The 22,338-nt window shown below is 42.2% G+C and overlaps 1 protein-coding gene across 1 annotated transcript; it reads left to right on the forward strand.

The window, feature by feature from the left end:
• RPUSD2 (RNA pseudouridine synthase domain containing 2) lies at positions 1–4,654 on the forward strand. The gene is made up of 3 exons (XM_040492296.1): positions 1–693; positions 2,442–2,738; positions 3,715–4,654. Exons 1-3 carry the CDS (start codon positions 16–18, stop codon positions 4,447–4,449), a joined length of 1,710 nt encoding a protein of 569 aa, XP_040348230.1. The 5' UTR covers positions 1–15; the 3' UTR covers positions 4,450–4,654.
• The last annotated feature ends 17,684 nt before the right edge of the window (positions 4,655–22,338 follow it).

Here is a 22,338-nt window from a genome sequence, read left to right on the forward strand (position 1 = left end):
CTCGCTGATTGGCTGATGCCCGGTGACGTCCTCAGACCGCGACGCAGAACGTGGAGGCCGCGGGTCATGTGGCTGAGCGGCCAGCCGTGGCTGCCAGTTCTCGTACAAGGGTGCTTCAACCTCCGGCGTCTCATTGCTGTCAGTACTTGGGGTGGTTGTAGGGGTCCGATGGCGGAAACATCCTCAACTGGGGCCGAGGCAGCGGCCGGGCTGAAGACTCCAGCTCAACAAAACGGAGACGTTAGTGGCGACGCGAGTGGTGAGCTGCTCTCCGGGAGCCCGGAGCCTGAGGGCCCGGGAGTGGAGCCGGCCCGGGAGGACGGGAAGCCGACCCAATCGAGCGAGGAGCAGGCCCCAGTTGCAGCTTCAGGCTCAGGCAAGCGTAAGAAGCGACGGGACGCCACCAGAGAGCGCGTCGTGCCACCCCCGAAGAAGCGGCGGGCAGGGGTGAGCTTCGGCGATGAGCACTTTGCAGAGACCAGCTACTACTTCGAGGGCGGCCTGCGCAAAGTGCGGCCCTATTACTTTGACTTCCGGACCTACTGCAAAGGCCGCTGGGTGGGCCACAGCTTGTTGCACGTCTTCAGCACCGAATTCCGAGCTCAGCCCTTGGCCTACTACGAGGCCGCAGTCCGGGCGGGGCGCCTGCACCTCAACGAGGAGCCGGTACAGAACCTCAACATCGTGCTCAAGGTGGAGTCCTGATGGGGCCAGCTGGAAGCGGGCGAGGAAAGGGGGCAGGGGTCTTTTCAGAGTAAATAGGGCTTAGTTACTGGAGTAAAATCGAGGTAATTCTGAAGCATCTTCACTTTCACCTGGAACACTCTTTTAAGAGGCCCCTCCTCTCATCCCATCTCCGCAGAAGTAGCCTCTGTGCTTCAAAACTCAGCCCATTTATCCTTTCCATCCAGGCGGCTACCTTGTTTCCAAGGGACAGAAGTTGGAATTTTCAAAGCTCCCTTTGTGCACTGCCTTGTGGCACTGGCACTGATCTCTATCTTGCATTATAGATCTCTGTACAAATAGTAATAACAGAGCCTCTCTGTTCTTACTCTCAGTGTTCTTACTGTGTGCTGGCACAGAGGTAAGCATTTTATGTACTTAACATTAAATTCTAATGACAGCCTTGTGGGATAGGTATTGCCACCTCATTTTACCTGTGAGGAAACAGAACTAAAGCGAACTTCAAAGAGGTAAGACAACAGTGTCACCTCCAAACCCTGTGTTCTTATAACTACTACTTAAATTATTTATCGTAGAAGGGCGCCTGGCTGGCTCAGTGGTTAAGGCTCTGACTCTTTTTTTTTTTTTTTAATGTTTTTTTAACGTTTATTTATTGTTGAGAGACGGTGTGATCAGAGGAGATGGAGAGAGAGAGGGAGACCCAGAATCTGAAGCAGGCTCCATGCTCTGAGCTGTCAGCACAGAGCCTGATGCTTGGCCTTGAACCCATGAACTGCAATATAGTGACCTGAGCCGAAGTCAGATGCTTAACCAACTGAGCCACCCAGGCATCCCAAGCCTCTGGCTATTGATTTTGGCTCAGGTCATGATCTCACAGTTCCTGAGTTGGAGCCCCAGTCAGGCTTTGCGTGACAGCGTGGAGCCTGTCTGGGATTCTCTCTCTCTCACTCTTCCTCTGCCTCTCCCCGCACTTCAAAATAAATAAACTTAAAAAAAATTTTTTTTTAATACTTATCATAGAGCCTGTTACGGTACAGTTGTGAAATGTCAGGGATAGAGTCTAGAATTGTCTAGCGCAGTGCTTTGACCATTTAAAAGTCCATCACAGCTAAGAGCTACCAGACAGCCCTGTCAGTAACACTGACTCACCAGGTTGTAAGGGGAGACAAGACAATGTAAGCATTTGGAGATCGAGTGGTTTGAATCCCCTCTCCTATTCCTATTTGGAGAAGTACAGGTCTGGCCTAACCCTCACATTTTACAGATCATGAAACTGAGGCCCAGAGAAGTTAAATGACATGCAGTGGGCCTGTGGCAGTTCAAGTCTAAAGGCCAAATGTCTGAACTTAGATCTTGGTGTTGTTTGTTCACGGTCACAGTAAGTGATGATTTTATGGAGGTTTTTCCCCTCCATTTTAGAAAACTTTATCTTTTTTTAAAACTTTATTTTTTAAATATAACTTTATTGTAGAGAAAATACAAATGAGCAAAACCAAAAAAAAAAAAAATCCATAATACCACCACCCAGAAATACCAAAACATTTTTGTGTATATCTTTCTAGTACTTCTTCAGTGCCTACTATCTGCCTGCGTGTCTATCTGTACTTTTGCAAAATAAGAATACACAATGCACACTGCATTTTCTGGTTAAGGATGTGCTGTGTCCATTGTGTGTCAGTAAGGAACAGGAAGCGGTGTGTGAAGTTGATTACAGGTTGCTGGCCTCTGGGCTGATGAGTTGCCTTTGTCATTGGCAGGACAATGACTTCTTGCGGAACAGAGTGCACAGGCATGAGCCACCGGTCACAGCGGAACCTGTCCGCCTGCTGGCTGAGAATGAGGATGTGGTGGTTGTAGACAAGCCTTCTTCCATTCCTGTCCACCCTTGTGGCCGCTTCCGACACAACACTGTCATCTTCATCCTGGGCAAGGAGCACCAACTCAAGGAGCTACATCCACTGCATCGGCTGGACCGCCTTACCTCAGGTGTCCTCATGTTTGCCAAAACGGCTGCTGTCTCAGAGAGAATTCATGAGCAGGTTCGGGATCGGCAGGTGAGCTGGGCTTCTGTCTCCTGCATGCCACTTTCTGGGCTCATGAATGCTTTGTATCAGAATTGTGTCACTGAGTTCTGTTGAAGTGGCCCTTCATGTTATCTGGCCAATCTTCCTATCTTCAGGAAGGTCAACACTGAAAATGTCAAAGACAGGTTATTATCTCTTATGTTTCAAAAGATCTTTTGAGATGGCATATATACTGCCTTTCTTGGTAGCTTGCCATTTTGAAGTTTTAAAGTGCTGACAGGCTGACCAAGGTGTTTTCCGCTTTTGTTTGTTTTTTGATGATTAAGATTTTTAAGGTTGTGGGGAGAGTCTACTTGGTAGAAAAATTCTGGATGAAGTTGGAAGAAACTTAAGAAGAGTTCAATGGTAGTGACTATAGTCTTGAGGCTTGTACTTTTGATTCTGATTGCAATACATTTATTGAGTGTTTACTGTGTACCAGGCTCAGTACCAAGTACATTAGAGTCTAACTCACTGAATCCTTGTTAACAGTCCTGTGAGATAAATGCTTTTTTTTAAAATAACTTATTTTAAGTATATTTATTTATTTTGAGAGAGAGAAAGAGAGAGAAAGGAGGGGGAAGGGGCAGAGAGAGAGGGAGAGAGAGAGAGAGAGAGAGAGAGAGAGAGAGAGAGAGAATCCCAAGCGGGCCCCCTGTCATCATCACGGAGCCTGACACAGGGTTCAAACTCATACCTTGAAATCATGACCTGAGACAATACCAAGAGGCAGACACTTAATTGACTGAGCCACCTAGGCACCCCAATAATCATAGGTTTTCTAGATAAGTTAATTGGATTTAAAGAGGTTAAGTAATGTGCCTAGAATCCTGCAGCTGGCACATGGTGGAGCTGGGGTTTGAATCCTCTTCTGTCTGACACTGATGCATTTCTTGTCACTGTATTGGGTCTGAACTTCATGAATTTGGGCTTTGTGCTGACTTTCTTCTTCTTCCTTCCAATGTAGCTGGAGAAGGAGTACGTGTGCCGGGTGGAAGGGGAGTTCCCCACTGAGGAAGTGACCTGCAAGGAACCCATCTTGGTGGTATCTTACAAGGTAGGGGTGTGCCGTGTAGATACTCGGGGCAAGCCCTGTGAGACAGTATTCCAGAGACTGAGCTACAATGGTCACTCCAGTGTGGTGCGGTGCCGGCCACTCACAGGCCGCACTCACCAGATCCGAGTCCACCTCCAGTTCCTGGGACACCCCATTCTCAATGACCCCATCTACAACTCAGTTGCCTGGGGTCCATCCCGCGGCCGGGGCGGCCACATTCCCAAAACGGATGAGGAACTGCTTCGGGATCTTGTGGCAGAGCACCAGGCCAAACAGAGCCTGGATGTGCTAGATCTCTGTGAGGGCGACCTGTCCCCAGGACTAATAGACTCTACAGCTCCCTCCTCAGAGTTGGGTAAGGACCACCTAGAAGAGTTGGCTGCATCTGCCCAGAAGATGGATGGAGTGGTTGATGCAGCCCCTCAGGATCTGGACACCATGGCCTTGGCACCAGGGAAGGCAGCCGAAACTGATTTTGTGAATCAAGAGATAGACCCTCTGTGTGCAGAGTGCCGGCTGGTGCGACAGGACCCCTTGCCCCAGGACCTTGTGATGTTCCTGCATGCTCTCCGTTATAAAGGGCCTGGGTTTGAGTACTTTTCACCCATGCCTGCCTGGGCACAGGATGACTGGCAAGAAGACTGAAGGCTGTGGTTGAGGGACTGCTTCTTGAACTAGAAGACAAATGGGCCATGGAATAGGAGCTGATCTCATGGGCTGGTACTCAGGTTTTCTACACAAGTGAGGTTGGGTTCATAAAGGATCTGCTTATACTTGCTACCTCCTTTCCTCTCCCTCTAGCTGGAGTTTGGGAGCTTGTTGGTTTGTAAATATATCCCTTTTTCTAAAACCTTGTATGTCTTGGTTTTCCTTTTTTTTAATGTAAAAATAACATATTGTACAATTAACTATCTTAAGATAGGCAGTTCAGTGACATTTGGTACATTCACAAGGTTGTGCAACCATCACCTCTCACTTAGTTTCCAAACATTTCCCCTACCCAAAAGGAAACCCATGACTATTAAACAGTCACTCCCCATTTCCCATTCCTCCCACAGCTCTGGTAACCATTAATCTCCTTTCTGTCTGGATTCGCCAATTCTGGACTTTTCATAGAAATTGAATCATACAATATGTGACCTTTTAGGTCTGTGTTCTTTTACTTAGCATAGTGTTTTTAAGATTTGTCCAGGGGCGCCTGGGTGGCTCAGTCGGTTGAGCGTCTGACTTCAGCTCAGGTCACAATCTCACAGTCCGTGAGTTCGAGCCCCGTGTCCGGCTCTGGGCTGACGGCTCAGAGCCTGGAGCCTGCTTCCGATTCTGTGTCTCCCTCTCTCTCTCTCTGCCCCTCCCCCATTCATGCTCTGTCTCTCTCTGTCTCAAAAATAAACATTAAAAAAAAAAAAAAAAGATTTGTCCAATTTATAGCATGTATCAGTACATCATTCCTTTTTTATGGCCAAATAATATTTTTCTCTTATATGGTTATACCACATTTGTGTATCCATTCATCAGTTGATGGACATTTGGGTTGTGTCCACCTTTTGGCTATTGTGAATAGTGCTGTTATGAACGTTCATATTTATTTAAGTAATCACTACACCCAACGTGGGGCTTGAACTCAGAGCCCTGAGATCCAGCCAGGCGCCCTTATTTGTTTAACTTTTTGAGGAATCACCAACTTTTTACCCCAACAGCTGAGCCATCTTACATTCCCACTGGCAGTGCACAAGGGTTTCAGTTTCTCCCCATCTTCACCAATATTTGTTGCTTTCTCTTGTTTTGATTATGGTCTGTTAGTGGGAGTGAAGTGTTCATGCATTGTGGTTTTGATTTTCATTTCCCTATTGAGCATCTCCAAGCATCTTTCCATGTGTTTCCTGGCCATTTATGTATCTTTGGAGAAATGTCTATTCAAGTCTTCTGCCATTTTTGAATTGGGTTGTTTGTCTTTTGTTGTTGAGTTATAAGAGTTATTCATATATTCTGGATACAAGACCCTTATCAGATAAATGATTTGCAAATATTTTCTCCCATTCTGTAGGTTGTCTATACTTAGGCACAATTTATTAAGTCATTGGCCATTGGGTTTGATTTTTTTAAAGTTTATTTATTTAGAGAGGGAGTGCATGCACATGAACAAGGGAGGGGCAGAGAGAGGGGGAGAGACAATCCCAAGCAGGCTCTGTGTTGCCAGTGCAGAGCCCAACTCGGGGCTCAATCTCACGAACCGCGAGATCAGGACCTGAGTCGAAGTCAGCCTCTCAGATGATTGAGCCACCCAGATGCCCTTTGTAATAAGTTTTGAAATCAGGAACAGTGAGTCTTCCAACTTTTTCAAGACTGTTTTGGCTCTTCAAGTCTCTTGATTTCTTATGAATTTTAAGATAAACTTTTCCATTCCTGCAAAAAGGCTAGTGGGATTTTAAAAATCAAATTTTGGGGGCGCCTGGGTGGCTCAGTCTGTTAAGTGTCCAATTTTGGCTCAGGTCATGATCTCATGGTTCATGAGTTCGAGCCCCACATCCAGCTCTGTGCTGTCAGCATGGAGCCTGATTAGGATCCTCTGTCTTCCTTCACTCTCTGCCCCTCCCACACTGATGTCTCTGTCTTTCTCTCTCTCTCAAAAATAAATATTTGAAAAAATTAAATCTTTATTTTGGTAAAAATTACATGACATAAAATTTACCATCCTAGCTATTTTTTAAGTGTACATTTCAATAATGTTAATTATATTTACATTATTGTGAAACAGATCTCCAGGACTTTTTCATCTTGTATGACTGAAACTCTATACCCTTTAAACTACAACTCTCCTCTCTTCCCTTCCTTCCAGGCTCTGGCAACCACCATTCTACTTTCTGTTTCTATGAACTTGACCATTTTAGATACCTCATATAAATGGAATCATGCAGTATTTGTCTTTTTGTGATTGGCTCATTTCATTAGCTTAATGTCCTCAAGGTTCATCCATGTCGTAGCTTGTGACGGGATCTCTTCCTTTTTAAGACTGTACGTATGTACCACATTTTGTTTATCCATTCATCTGCTGATGGACGCTTGGGCTGCTTCCACCTGTTAGCCTTCATAAATAATGCTGCTGTGAACAAATATCTCTTTAAGACTCTGCTTCTCGGCGCCTGAGTGTCTCAGTTAAATGTCCGACATTTGATTTCAGCTCAGGTCATGATTTCATGGGTTTTGGGGATCAAGCCCTGCATCAGGTTCTGGGCTGATAGTACAGAGGCTTCTTGGGATTCTCTTTCTCCCTCTCTCTGCCCCTCTCCCCCAAAATAAATGAATAAACTTTTAAAAAAGAAGACCCTGCATTCAATTCTTTTGAGTATATATCAAGAAATAGGATTGTTAGATTGTATGGTATTTCTATTTTTAATTTCTTGAGGAGCCACTATACTGTTTTCCATACTAGTTTCATCTTTTTTACAATGCTGTTAACAATGTACAAGTGTTCTAATTTCTCCACATCCTTGTCAATACTTGTTATTTTTTGTTGTTTGGGTTTTCTTTATGTGGGTGTGAGGTATCATTTAATTGTAGTTTTGGTTTGCATTTCCCTGATGATTAGTGACATTGAACATCTTTTCATTTTCTTGTTGGCCTTTTGTACCTCATTTAGAAAAATGTCTATTCAAATCCTTTGTGCATTTTTCAATCAGGTTGTTTGATTTTTTGTTGTCCCTAAATTGTAGGAGTTTTACGTATTCTGGATATTAACCCCTTATCAGATACATGGCTTATGAATATTTTCTCCCATTCCATAGGCTGCCTTTTATTTTATTGATTATGTCCTTTGATCCACAAAAGTGTCTTAAGTTTGATGTAGTCCCTTTTGTCTGTTTTTTCTTTTGTTGACTGTGAGGCTGATAGGAATTTGATAGGGAATGAATTGAATCTACTAATTATTTTTAATATTTTTATTTGTTTTTGAGAGAGACAGAGCACGAGCAGGGGAGGGACAGATAGACACACAGAATCTGAAGCAGACTCCAGGCTCCAAGCTGTCAGCACGGTGCCTGACATGGGGCTTGAACTCCTGAACTGCGAGATCATGACCTGAGCCAAAGTCAGATGCTTAACTGACTGAGCCACCCAGGTAATATTTTAGGTAATATTACCATCTTAACATTATTAAGTCTTCCAATCCATGAAAATGGAATATCTTTCCAATTTTTTGATCTTTAATTTCTTCTGGCAATGTTTTGTCATTTCTAGTGTACAAGTCTTATACCTCCTTGGTTAAATTTACTCTCAAGCATCTTATTCTTTTTTTTTAAGTTTTATTTATTTAAGTAATCTCTACATTCCATGCGGGACTCGAACTCATGACCCCAAGGTCAAGAGTCACATGCTCCTCTGACTGAACCAGCCAGGCACCTGCACTCTTTTTGATACTATTTAAAATGAACTAAAAGGGCGCCTGGGTGGCGCAGTCGGTTAAGCGTCCGACTTCAGCCAGGTCACGATCTCGCGGTCCGTGAGTTCGAGCCCCGCGTCAGGCTCTGGGCTGATGGCTCAGAGCCTGGAGCCTGTTTCCCATTCTGTGTCTCCCTCTCTCTCTGCCCCTCCCCCGTTCATGCTCTGTCTCTCTCTGTCCCCAAAAAAATAAATAAACGTTGAAAAAAAAAATTAAAAAAATAAAAAATAAATAAATAAAATGAACTAAAAATAATAAAATGAATAATTTTCTTAATTTTGTATTTGGATAGTTCATTGCAAGAGTATAGAATTACAACTGACTTTTGTGTTGGTTTTTTATCCTGCAACTTTGCTGAATTTATTAGCTTAATAGTTTTGTGTGTGTGGATTCTTTTTTTTTTTTAATTTTTCATGTTTATTTATTTGACAGAGGGAGAGACAGAGACAGAGTGTGAGAGGGGGAGGGCATAGAGAGAGGGAGACACAGGATCTGAAACAGGCTCCAGGCTCTGACCTGTTAGCACAGAGCCCAACGCAGGGCTTGAACCCACGAACCGTGAGATCATGACCAGAGTCAAAGTCAGAGCTTAACTGACTGAGCCACCCAGGTGCCCAGCCCACCCCCCCGCTTTTTTTTAATGTTTATTTATTTTTGAGAAATAGAGTGTACGAGCAGGGGAGGGGCAGAGAGAGAAGGAGACGGAATCTGAAGCAGGCTCCAGGCTCTGAGCTGTCAGCACAGAGCCCAACACGGGGCTTGAATTTAGGGACCACGAGATCATGACCTGAGCCGAAGTCGGACATTTAACCAACAGAGCCACCCAGGTGCTCCTGTGTGTGGATTCTTAATGTGTGTGTGTGTGGGGGGGGGGGGGGTGTATTTTTTTCATGTCATCTGGGACTAGAGATAATTTTACTTCTTCCTTTTCCAATTGGATGCCTTTTATTTCTTTTTATGTCTAATTGCTCTGGATATCTCATTGTGATTCCAGTACAATGTTGAATACAAGTAGCAGAGCGAAAGTGGGCATTTTTGTCTTCTCCGTGGCTTAGGGGGAAAGTTTTCAGTCTTTCACCATTGTATGATGTTAGCTCTGGGCTTTTCTTAAAGTCCCTTTACCATATTCAGGATGTTCTTACTGCTTATTTCTTGCCCTGCATTTCTACCTGGTCAGCCTTTTGACTTGTCTTCTGTTCAGGTGCATGTTTTCTGCTTTCTGTTCCTTTTATTATTTCTCTGTCGTGTATTTCCTATTTCTTTGGAGTACCCCTGAATTTTTGTTTTCAGGCTTCTTCAGTGTGAATGAGACAGACTCATTAACTAATCTGTAGACTTTGATCAGCACACACTAAGCAGTCACGGCGTGATGGGGAAAAACAAATGAGTTTATATTCTTTTTGTGATCCATACTGGTTGGCCACCTGTTATATGCCAAACATTATTTAATGCTGGGATACAAAATGAATAACTAGCCCTGCCCTGGCAGAGCACACATGATGAGATGTGCAAAATACAAAGGGAACCAGTGGAGATGTGGTATAATTCTGCCTGGAAGTGCCAGCACAGGTTTCCCAGAGAGAGAAAGCATCAAATAATTGCCCAGTAGAGACATAAGAGAAAGAGTGCAGGTGGAGGGGCCATCTGAGAGAAGGCAGGCAAATTCCAGAGGGAGAGAAATAGAGGAGACATCCAAGGAGAAGGGCTTTGGGGACTTTTGGCTCTCTGGCCCCAGTGTATGTGTGGTTCACTGTCACTAACTATTGAAGTCTTTCCATAGCTTGTATATCAACAACTCCAAACGATAAGGCACAGGGACAGCCTGGGTGAGACAAGATTTTCATGGATCTGAGTATCTGCTCAATTTTGTGAAAACCCTGTATCTCTTATGAGCCATCCAATTCGTTTTATCACTAAGACCCTCCTTAACTCAGGAGCTCTGGTTTCCTAAGACTGGCAAGAATCAGATGCCTGGGAAAACTCATTAATTCAGCAGATATTTGAGTGCTAACTGTATGCTAGGTTTATACTGGGCTTTCTGTATATAATGATAAGTAAGATAGATGTTGTCCCTGCTCTTAGGGAGTATATAGTCTGCAGTGTATGCTCCACTGTGGGGAAGACAAACAAACAGTTAATAAACAGTGAGGCAAATGTTCTTTGTGGTGGGAGGAGGAAAGAGGCAGAAACTATCTTCATATCTTGTCTTTTGCCGTCTGGGGTTCTGAATGGTAGCATTTTCCATCTCAGCTCTTTAGTTCTGTACTCTTTCCCTCTCTAGTCCTATTTATCTTATTCTCATTCTTTTAGTCAGCCTCAAAGGTTTTTGATGACAGGACACATGGATGGTCTTGAGAAGGTCCCTGAATCTCTTGAAATGGTATGCAAAATTTTGTGTATGTGTATATTTTCCTGTTTATTTCAGCCGATCCTTCAAGTCTTCATTGTCTACTCCTAGGCATATGTGCTATTTAATTTAAATTAATTAAAATGAAATAAAATTTAATATGCAGTTATTCCATTGTACTAGCCACATACTGGGCTTTAAAGCCATTTGGTCTAGTGGCTACCATATCAGACAGCACAGATATAGAACATTTCCATCATTACACAAGGTTCTATTGAATAGCGTTGCTTCAAAGAGCCTTTATTGCAAACAAGAGTTCCTAACGACAACGGTTCCGCTGCAAATGCTTTAAAAACAGGTTGGGGCACCTGGGTGGCTCAGTCAGTTGAGGGTCCGACTTCGGCTCAGGTCATGATCTCGTAGTTTGTGAGTTCGAGCCCTGTGTGGGGCTCTGTGCTGACAGCTCAGAGCCTGGAGCCTGCTTCAGATTCTGTGTCTCCCTCTCCCTCTGCCCCTCCCCTGCTCATGCTCTGTCTCTCTCTGTCTCAAAAATAAATAAAACATTTAAAAAAAAAGATTTTTAAAAACAGAGGTGTCCATGCACATGCATGTGTTCTGCCATCTTGCACATAGTAGTAATTGGTCTCTTTGTCAAGTCAAATGCTGGGCTAAGTGCTAGAATATATAGAACCTGTGAAAAGGGTATTGCCCTAAGGAAGCTCAGGTTGAATCCAGTTGATCTTTCCTATAGTTTTTCCCCCTTGTAAAACGATATTCTTTTAGGTGCAACTCTTCCTGACCATGGCTCCTGTCCTCGTGCTTTAATAAAATCACCTTTTTGCATCAAAAAATATATATCCTTTTAATTTTTTTAACATTTTTAAAAGTTTATTTATTTTTGAGAGAGAGAGAAAGAGCTGCAGAGGGGCAGAGACACTGGAAGATAGAAGATCCAAAGCGGGCTCTGCTCTGACAGCAGAGAGCCCCATGCAGGGCTCAAACTCATGAACCATGAGATCATGACATAAGCCAAAGTCGGATGCTTAACCGACTGAGCTACCCAGGTGCCTCCTTTTAATTTTTAAAATTTTTTCATTTATGTTTTTTACTTTAGAGAGAGAGTGTGTGAACTGGGGAGAGGGGCAGAGGGAGAGAGAGGGAATCTGAAGCAGGCTCCATGATCAGTGCAGAGCCCAATGCAGGGCTCCATCTCACGACCCTGGGATCATGACCTGAACTGAAATCAGGAGTCCACAGTTCAACTGAATAAGCCACGCAGGCACCCCATAATACCCTTTTTAGAAATTTAATTCTTAGTATAGCCCCCCTCTCTTCACCCCTACTCTCGAGGTTACCACTCTTAATAATTAAGTGGTCTCTTCCTGTTTTCTATTTATAGATGCATAAATGTTTATGTATTTTTTTAATAAAAATAGGATCATGCCATACAAATTGTTCTGCAACATGCTTTTCTGGAACATCTTTTTTAATGGCTTCATTGCATCACATTGTGTGACTACACTATAATTTCAACCATCCCCTATTGGTGGAATTTTAGGTGTTTGAAATTTTTCATTATTATAAACTGTAGTGAACATCCTTACATCTGTTTGTAGTTGTACCAGTGTTTCTGTAGAATACATCTTTAGTGTAATATGAGGTTGATAGCTTTAAATATTCATTGATAGGTAATATCAAACTGCCTCCAGAAAAGATTATACCAGTTTGCATTCCTTCCAGTAAGCAGTGTGAGAGGCAGAAGCAGGTGAATGCAGTGACTAAAACAGCTGGTCTGGCAGCTGCCTTTTCAAGGTTGGCTTTAGTTCCAACTGTGGATTGGAACCAAGGGTTTCCTGGAATGTCTGAATCTCTCAATGAATGACCTAGATTTGCTTGGGTCAGCCTTTTCTCCCAAAGAGAAAATGGGCTCATTTTATAGCCTCTTTGGCCTTTGGATCACTGGTACCCAAGACTGAGGATTTTGTAGAACATAGAATTCTTGAAAACCAAAAGCAGAGCAGCCTAAGGAATATGACCAGGTTTTAAATGGACAAGTTTACAGTCAGAGATATCATCACCAAAGCACTCATTCTGCTTAGAACACTTGCTTTGTGGGACACCTGGGTGGCTCAGTTTGTTGAGGGTCTGACTTTGGCTCAGGTCATGATCTCCCAGTTTGTGAATTTGAGCCCCACATTGGGTTCATTGCTGTCAGTGCAGAGCCCGCTTCAGAGCCTCTTCTGCCCCTCCCCCACTTGTGCGTGCTCTTTCACTCTCTCTCCCAAAAATAAACATTAAAAAAAGAACACTTACACTGAAAAATATAGAAAGCTTATGAAAGAAATTGAAGATACAAAAAAATAGAAAAATATTCCATGCTCATGGATTGAAAGAACAAATATTGTTAAAATGTTGATACTACCCAAAGCAATCTACGTATTCAATGCCATCCCTATCAAAATAACACCAGCATTCTTCACAGAGCTAGAACAAACAATCCTAAAATTTGTATGGAACCAGAAAAGACCCTGAATAGCCAAAGCAATCCTGAAAAAGAAAATCAAAGCTGGAGGCATCACAATTCCAGACTTCAAGATGTATTGCAAAGCTGTAATCATCAAGACACAAAGACAGTGGCACAAAAACAGACTAGTTTTTTGGAACAATGGAACAGAATAGAGAACCCAGAAATGGACCCACAAACATATGGCCAACTAATCTTTGACAGAGCAGGAAAGAATATCCAATGGAATAAAGACAGTCTCTTCAGGAAATGGCGTTGGGAAAACTGGATGGCAACATATGGAATATTGAACCTGGACCACTTTTTTACACCATACACAAAGATAAACTCAAAATGGATGAAAGACCTAAATGTAAGACAGGAAGTCCTCAAAATCCTAGAGGAGAAAGCAGGCAAAAACCTCTTTGACCTTGCCTGCAGTAACTTCTTACTCGACATGTCTCCAGAGGCAAAGGAAACAAAAGCAAAAATGAACACATCAAGAGAAAAAGTTTCTGCATGGCTAAGGAAACAATCAGCAAAACTAAAAGGCAACCAACAGAATGGGAGAAGATATTTGCAAATGACATTATCAGATAAAGGATTAGTATCCAAAATCTATAAAGAACTTATCAAACTCAACACCCAAGAAAACAAATAATCCAGTGAAGAAATGGGCAAAACACAAATAGACACTTTTCCAAAGAAGACATCCAGATGGCTAACAGACACATGAAAAATTCTCAACATCACTCATCATCAAGGAAATACAAATGATACCACAATGATACCACCTCACACCAGTCAGAATGGCTAAGATTAACAACTCAGGTGAGAATGTGAAGAAAGAGGAACCCTTTTGCACTTCTGGTGGGAATGCAAACTGGTGCAGCCAATCTGGAAAACAGTATGGAGGTTCCTCAGAATATTAAAAATAGAACTACCCTATGACCCAGCAATTGCACTACTAGGTATTTATCCAAGGGATACAGGTGTGCTGTTTCAAAGGGGCACATGCACTATTGACAATAGTATACAGTAGCACTATCGACAATAGCCGAAGTATGGAAAGAGCCCAAATACCCATTGACAGATGAATGGGTAAAGAAGATGTGGTATAAATATTCAATGGAGTGTTATTCAGCAATCAAAAAGAGTGAAATCTTGGGGCGCCTGGGTGGCTCGGTTGGGTGTCTGACTTCGGCCCAGGTCGTGATCTCACGTCTGTGAGTTCGAGCCCCGCGTCGTGCTCTGTGTTGACAGCTCAGAGCCTGGAGCCTGTTTCAGATTCTGTGTCTCCCTCTCTCTCTGACCCTCCCGCATTCATGCTCTGTCTTTCTCTGTCTCAAAAATAAATAAACGTTAAGAAAAAAAAAATTAAAAAAAAAATGAAATCTTGCCATTTGCAACTGTGTGGATGGAACTAGAGGGTATTACACTAAGTGAAATTAGAGAAAGACAAATATCGTATGACTTCACTCGTGGAATTTAAGGTACAAAACAGATGAACATAAGGGAAGGGAAGCAAAGATAAGATAAAACAAGGAGGAGAACAAAACATAAGAGACTCTTAAATACAGAGAACAAACTGAGGGTTGCTGGAGGGATTGTGGGAGGGGGGATGGGCTCAATGGGTTAGTGGCATTAAGGAAGACCCATGTTGGGATGAGCCCTCGGTGTTACATGTAGGGGATGAATCACTGGATTCTACTCCTGAAATCATTATTGCACTGTATGCTAACTAACTTGGATGTTTAAAAATTAAAAAGAACACTTGCTTTGTACATAGTAAACAATATTCTCTATGCTTATGATTATTGTTTTCTTCCCCTCCCAATCCTCTGGGTACTCTCTTCCTTTCATTTGAAGCTTGTCCAAATTTACAAAACTGCAACATTTTTATCAGCTATTAACCACACCAAACTGTTAAGAATTGCCTAGTAAAGTTGAACATGCACATAATTAATGATTCCACTTCTAGTTATGTAACCAGAGAAACATTTGTACACGTACCCCAGGAGACACGTGTGGGAATATTCACAGCAGCATTCTTGTAATAGCAAAACCTGGAGACAACCAAAATACCTATCCATAAGAGAATGGATATCTCATTGTATATTCAGACAATTGTATATTTAGGAACAGTGAAAGTGAATGAACTATATGGATAAAATAATGTTGAATGGAAGAAGTCACAGATAAATGAATATAATATGATTCCATTTATATAAAATTCAAAAACAAGTAAGACAAATTTTTAGGGATATATACATGTATATTTGCTTAAGAAAAGCAAGAGCATGATTAACACTAAATTTAGTAGTTATCTCTGGTGGGAGGATTCCAGCAGGGAGGGGCACATAGGAAGCTTCAAAGGCGCTGTTAATGTTCTGCTTCTTAAGCTGGGTCATGTTAACATGGCATTGGTTTTATTATTGTTCCTTTAAATTGAATACACAGTATATTACGTATATACGTATTGCGTCACTGTATAATATCTTTCAAAATAAAAAATATAAAAAATGTTAGTAAAATACTTCTTTTTGTCTCTTTGTTTAACCTTTGGTTATCTCTGAAATAGTGACCCTCCTCTTTTAGTCCCCCACCACTTAACTCCTAAGGTCTATTTGACCTCTGTGTAGCTGGTGGTACCACTCCCACATGCCTAGGCCATCGGGCACTTTCACCAGGGGTAGAAAGCGAACTCTATATGTCTGGTATTTGAGAGAATATGAGAAGGAATATATAATAATTTGTGAAAGTGACCACTTTAATATGCCTTAGCAGATTCAAACACTGCTCTTTATCATAAAAGAACAGGGATCTAAAAGCAGTTTATGGCTTTTGTGTTCTAGATCTGGCATACTTTCAGACATAAAGAGAGCTCTGTGCCTTGCATTTCCTAACATTTCATATCATGGCATCTAGACACAGATTCTTGAAAATACTTCACTAATTCAAGAAAATAATAAATGATACAATTTTTCTGGTTCTTTTTTCCTATAAACTTTCTAACATTCTAAATGTTGAAGTTAAGGTAGGTTGAGAATTTAAAGAGAATAGCTTTGTATCTGATCCTAAGTGCTAAGTTTTCCAGAATCAAAATTAAGGCAAAATTGTAAGGATTAAGAATTTTACAAGCCAACGAATGCCAAGAATTGCCAGCAAACCACCAGAAGCTAGGAAAATATTGTGGAACAGATTCACCCTCACAGCCCTGTTGGCACCTTGATTTCAGACTTCTAGTCTCCAGAACTACAAGACAATTCTGTTTAGCCCATGATGCTGAAATAACGGCTGCCTCTGTTACTTGTTAGGTTACACGAAAAATGACTGCTGACAGTCATTGAAGGGAGACTTTATTGGCAATGATCCTTTCAGTAGGTACACAGAAACCATTGCCAAGGATCCATTTCAACTTTTTAAAAAAGATTTTCTTGGGGCGCCTGGGTGGCGCAGTCGGTTAAGCGTCCGACTTCAGCCAGGTCACGATCTCGCGGTCCGTGAGTTCGAGCCCCGCGTCGGGCTCTGGGCTGATGGCTCGGAGCCTGGAGCCTGTTTCCGATTCTGTGTCTCCCTCTCTCTCTGCCCCTCCCCCGTTCATGCTCTGTCTCTCTCTGTCCCAAAAATAAATAAACGTTGAAAAAAAAAATTAAAAAAAAAAAAAAGATTTTCTTATTCATTCATTCATTCATTCATTCATATTGAGAGAGACAGGGCACGAGTGTGTGAAGAGCAGACAGAGAGAGAGAGAGAGAGAGAGAAGCAGGGCTCATGCTCACCCAATGCAGGGTTCAAACTCACCAACAGTGAGATCATAACCTGAGCTGAAGTTAGATGCTTAACCAACTGAACTACCCAGGTGCCAAGATTTTATTTTTAGTCTCTACATACATTGTGGGGCTCAAAAACTCACAGCCCTGAGATCAAGAGTCTCATGCTCCACCAACTGAGCCAGTCAGGCACCCCTCAACTTTTTAAAAGTTAGAAAAAAAGTTTTTTTTTTTTTTTACTTTATTTATTTTTGAGACAAAGAGAGACAGAACATGAACGGGGGAGGGTCAGAGAGAGGGAAACACAGAATCTGAAACAGGCTCCAGGCTCTGAGCTGTCAGCACAGAGCCCAATGCGGGGCTCGAACTCATGGACCGGGAGATCATGACCTGAGCCAAAGTCGGTTGCTTAACTGACTGAGCCACCCAGGTGTCCCAAAAAACTTCTTTTTTCACATTCATATGTAGTTTCTCTGCCATTCAAGAATTTAAAAATCAGAATTCTAAATCCATAGCTATATTAGTTATCAACAGAAAGTTGATAATTGAGATGACTTTGTCTCTCTTAATAGTCCATTTTAATCACTCAGTATGCTGTCATAATTCAGAACAAGTGCAGCCTTCATTTGTCCATCAGTAACACTTCTAAATATTTACTAAAGGAACTGATAAAGATAAATCAAAACATTTAGATAAGAATTTCAAGAAAATCAGGGCGCCTGGGTGTCTTAGTTGGTTGATAGTCTGACTGTTGGTTTCAGCTCAGGTCTTAATCTCAGAGTCGTGAGTTCAAGCCCCACATCAGGCTCTGCGCTGGGCCTGAAGCCTACTGAAAAAAAAAAAAGAATTTCAAGAAAATCAGAATCTTTGGGGCGCCTGGGTGGCTCAGTCGGTTAAGAGTCCAACTTTGGCTCAGGTCCAATCTCACTGTGAGTTTGAGCCCCGCATCCGGGTCTGTGCTGCTAGCTCAGAGCCTGGAGCCTGCTTCATTCAGATTCTGTCTCCCTCTCTCTCTCTGTGATCCTCTCTTGCTCACACTCTGTCTCTTTCTCTTTCTCTCTCTCTCAATAAATAAATTAATTAATTAAAAAATTAAAATAAAAAAAAGAAAAGAAAATCAGAATCTTTGAAAAAGCTAAAGGGAAAAAAATGCTCAAAATCAATGACCCAAAGAGAAACAAAAAACGTAATGCCCCGGGGGCATGTGCCTGGGTGATTAAGTTGGTTAAGCATCTGACTCTTGATTTGGGCTCAGATCATGATCTCTGCACTGACAGTGTGGAGCCTGCTTTGGATTCTCTCTCTTTCTTTTTCTCTCTCTCTCAAATAAATAAACTTTTAAAAATCTTAACAAAAAAACAAAAAGTAACTTACTGCCCTATAGTATCACAATTAAAAAAACAATGATTGCAAAAACAAAAAAAACAAAAAAAAACAAAAAAACCAAAAAAACAATGATTGCTCCTGTTGCTAACTCCATAGAGTCATTGGTCACATTCCCAGGTCTTGCTTTCGTCCATTAACTTGCACTTTTAGAGTTGGATTTGATCCAGTTTTACTACTTTCTGGAAGATTTCGTATGGAAATTTAGAAATTTAGAAATCTGGAGGTGCCCGGGTAGCGCAGTCAATTAGGCTTCCACCTTTGGCTCAGGTCATGATCTCATGGTTCCTGAGCTTGAGATCTCATGGTTCCTGAGGTCGAGCACCAGGTTGGGCTCTCTGTTGTCAGCACAGAACCCACTTTGGATCCTCTGTCCTCCCTCTGCATCCCCCTCCCCACCCCTCCCCGGCTTACATATGCACACTCTCCCTCTCTCCCTTTCTCTCTCAAAAATAAGTAAACACTAAGAAATTTTTTAGAAATCTGGGTCATTGTTCCTCCTCAATGTGATGGGAAGGAAAGGTGTAACTGGTTGTTGTTTGCTAATTATCCATAGCTACCTCAGCAGAAGACACAAAGCAAGGGGATCTAGCAAGTGTTGTTCCCCAGTCTATTGGCATTTATTCATGTTGTCCTTCCTAAGCAAGGTTACTATAAACTGAGTTTTATCATAAGGTTACTAAAAACTTTCAGTTTTTGCTCTATTAATCTTCAATATGAAAACATTATTTAGTTTTCAACTCAGGAGGCATTCGCAGAAGCTGTTATAGCAAGAGGGATGCTTTCACATAATAGCATGCAGCTCAGGGAATTATTTGAGCAAATAAAAATGTTTCTGGTTGGTGTTGCAGGCACAGAGAACACCTAGATTCACTCTCGAACTTCTTCAGGCCTTGTCATGACTGTTTTCCTATAACTGGTTCTCCAGTGAGACCATACTTCCTAATGGTGAGGAACAGACTAAACTCACTTCTGTCATTGCCTGGCTCTCCAAACCAATCTTTGTGAGCCCTGCAGCTCAAGGTCTGGGTTTTCCTTGCAAGAGTTAATAAAGTGGAGGCACACCAAAAAAAAAATTTTTTTTTCATTTGGTTTCAGTTCTTCCTTCAAAGCTCTGCCCTGTCACCAACTAAACACCGGACAGTTCTTCCCAGAGCACCTCATTCTTGAGAGTGGGTTTTCCTGAAACTGGATTTGGAGAATGAAGACCCACTCCCTGGCACTGAAAAGTAAAAGAGCTGAAATATCTTGGCAGTGCTTTTGACTGTGCAATGATTTTTTCTCTTGTGTTCTTCCAGCGGTTGAGGAGTCCTGCAATAGTTCAGGATAGGCCTTGTGAAGAAGAACCCCGGTGTTGATAGAGAATCGTCTCCCTGACCTGTGGTGTATTGACAAATTTCTGGGAGTGATGGGGGGGATCTTTCTAAAGGTAGGAGGCATTGCTGTAGAAGTCCCTTGTCCAAGTCTTGCAGTTGCAGTTGCGCCAGTAGATGGCGCCTCTCTTTTACTGATGTACTACAAATTTATTTCTCCGTTGCTAACCCCAGGTCCACCCGCCCCCTTCCCCGCCCTTCTCAGCGCCCATCGTGGCCCTTTAAATAATCTGGGACGTTTTTGATTCTTTTGATTCTCTTAGAAAAAGTTAAAATAGGCACAGTTATTACAGGTCAAGAGATTATAGAAAATGCAAAAACTGGGATTGTCATGGCGAGTATCGCTGCAATTTCATACGAAAGAAACCACAATGAACTAAGCATGAAAACAGGTAAAGAACTGAAGACTGGAAAAGTGAGCCTCCACTCACATTTTTTTTTTTTTCTCCAGACACTTTCATTGCCTTGTATTATCAGGATTTCTACAGCTGAAGATTTTCCTTTGGGAAAGCAATCCACTTGCTTTTTATTTGTACAGACTGGACTCATGAATAGACTCTCAGTTTTCCATAGGCACTGGTCACTGCCAGAAGCAGGCAGAACTCAGAGAAATGATGCAGGCTTGCCAGTCTTTAGAGAGGTTGCAGTCCTAATGGGCAATTTAAAAACTGTCTGGCAAGGGCTGGGGGAAACCCAGGGAGTTACAGTAGCAACTAGTAGGAGTGCAAAGGCCCGACAGCAAGAGAGAGAGCACAGGGTCCAGTTGCAGGGAATCCAAGAAGGAGCTGCAGGTTGCAGGGCAAGGGGGAGGCTGGTTGATGTGGATGATGTCTAAGCTGAGATCTGAAGGAGGAGCAGGAGCCAGCCAGGCTGGGGTGAATTGGAAGGAGGTACAGGGGAGTAGGAACATGTTTCAGGGAGAGGAGTGGGAACAGCATCTGTGTAGAGAGAGAAAGGCCTAGTTCAGGTTAAGGTCAGTATCTTCACGGTGCTTTAGAAAAGTCTCCTCAGAGATTCTTACCCGTTTTTGTGACATAGACCCCTTTGGCAGTCTGCTGAAGTCGTTGGGTCCCTTCTCAGAATATTGTTTTTAAATGCATAAAATTAAGTTTGTTGGAATTCAAAGGCAACAGTTCTGTTGGAATACAATTATCAAAATATTTTTAAAATCTGTGTTACAATAATATAATAATGTATGTACCTTCAGGAATGTGTAACATTACAAGATGTATTGGCAAGTGTAATAACTATTATTTTGAAATAGTTATGAGCATGTAAGGGGATATAAAAATTTATTAAAATATCTGTGATTTCTCTTGGTAACAAAATCACAGGCAACATTAATATTACTGTAGTTTATTGCTTACCTTTACTGAAGGCAGTGCTTTCAATGATAGATTAGTGAAAATAAAGATGCATTTTTTCCTCCAACCAAATAACCAATTGAATTCTATCCATAGACACTTTATGAGTGTGTGGAAATCAGACCAAAAACCTTTCTTAACAGCAGGGTGGTGAATGGATTGAAAGAGCAAGACTGAAGACAGTTGCTGGGGTGAGCCAAAGCCCTCAACTCAGGGAAGCATCAACATTCCCAAGGGATTTGGATTTAAGGAGGGAGGAACCAGTGGTGCCAGCAGAGCAGGGGCTTCTGCCTTCCACTCTCAGTGCTGCAAACCTTGCGGAAGCACCAGCCAGGTGCCAGGTTCTGTGGCATTATGCAGCGTGCTCAGCCTTGTGAGAGAGAGAACATGTAAATCATTTCTGCAAGGGATTAATGAGCACTAAATACTAATCTCTGTCATGGTATTGGATGCTGATTAAGACCCACCGGAGTTCGACAGACTTGGGTTACACTGCCCTTTCTTACACAGTTACAGAAGCTGTATAGCCTCCGACAAACTTATCTTTCAGTGTACTCATCTGTAAAAAGGAGTAATAAAAATGTCTATCATGATCATAGGGTTATGATGAGTTAAAGTGATATAATTCATTGTGGCGCCTGTAGATAATAAATAGAGGATAAACAAAGGCTAAATATGAGTTGAATAAATCTGCCTGATGACCTTTGAAGAGGAGAACCCCTCTCTTTTCTTTTTCTCTCCCCTGTGCCTCCCTCTCAGCTTAAATCTGAGAGAGAATTTAACACTTTCTTCTCTGGGAAGGTAGCCGTGTTTCAGGTCTTCACTCTCTGGCTTCTAGATACTGCCAAGGTTCCATATGTTGTCAACATATTTTTAATGTTTCCCAGTGTATACTTTTCTTGAGCACATGCAGCCTGCTGGGAGCTGGAAGAGAATCTTCAACACTGTGCCTCCAAGTGGCTTTTGCAGTGAAACCTGGTATTTCATAGCAAGGACAGGTATTAAAAACCTTGGGGTAAGAGTTTATAGCAATTAAACTCCCTCACTCAGAAGCTAGGTTAATTAAGACGGAGCAGACCAGCATTGGAATATATAGGGATGGCAATAACGGTAGAATTCTATGCACTGTTGCTTGTTTCATATAAAAAGAAACTAAATCAAGCACACATGTGTTCTGGAATGTTTCTTTCCCTGTCTTCTTTATCTGTGAGGTTAGAGTGCTGCAAAAGACAGCTTTTGGCCAAGCCTGACATTGGTGACGCCAGAATAAATTGACTAGTAAATCCGTAACTGGAATTATCAACTATTTTCACTTGCATAAGTTTAGGTCAGTCCGAGGCAAAAAAAGGCCGCAAC

Source organism: Herpailurus yagouaroundi, unplaced genomic scaffold (assembly GCF_014898765.1).
Source record: "Herpailurus yagouaroundi ecotype Mexico unplaced genomic scaffold, PumYag 184, whole genome shotgun sequence".
Taxonomy (NCBI): domain Eukaryota; kingdom Metazoa; phylum Chordata; class Mammalia; order Carnivora; family Felidae; genus Herpailurus; species Herpailurus yagouaroundi.

Excerpts from the sequence above, each read along its gene's own strand:
- RPUSD2 (XM_040492296.1), top strand. The coding sequence starts at position 16 with ATGCCCGGTGACGTCCTCAGACCGCGACGCAGAACGTGGAGGCCGCGG. Across the intron at positions 694-2,441 it reads ACCTCAACATCGTGCTCAAG|GACAATGACTTCTTGCGGAA; the intron begins GTGGAGTCCTGA and ends TGTCATTGGCAG. Across the intron at positions 2,739-3,714 it reads AGCAGGTTCGGGATCGGCAG|CTGGAGAAGGAGTACGTGTG; the intron begins GTGAGCTGGGCT and ends CTTCCAATGTAG.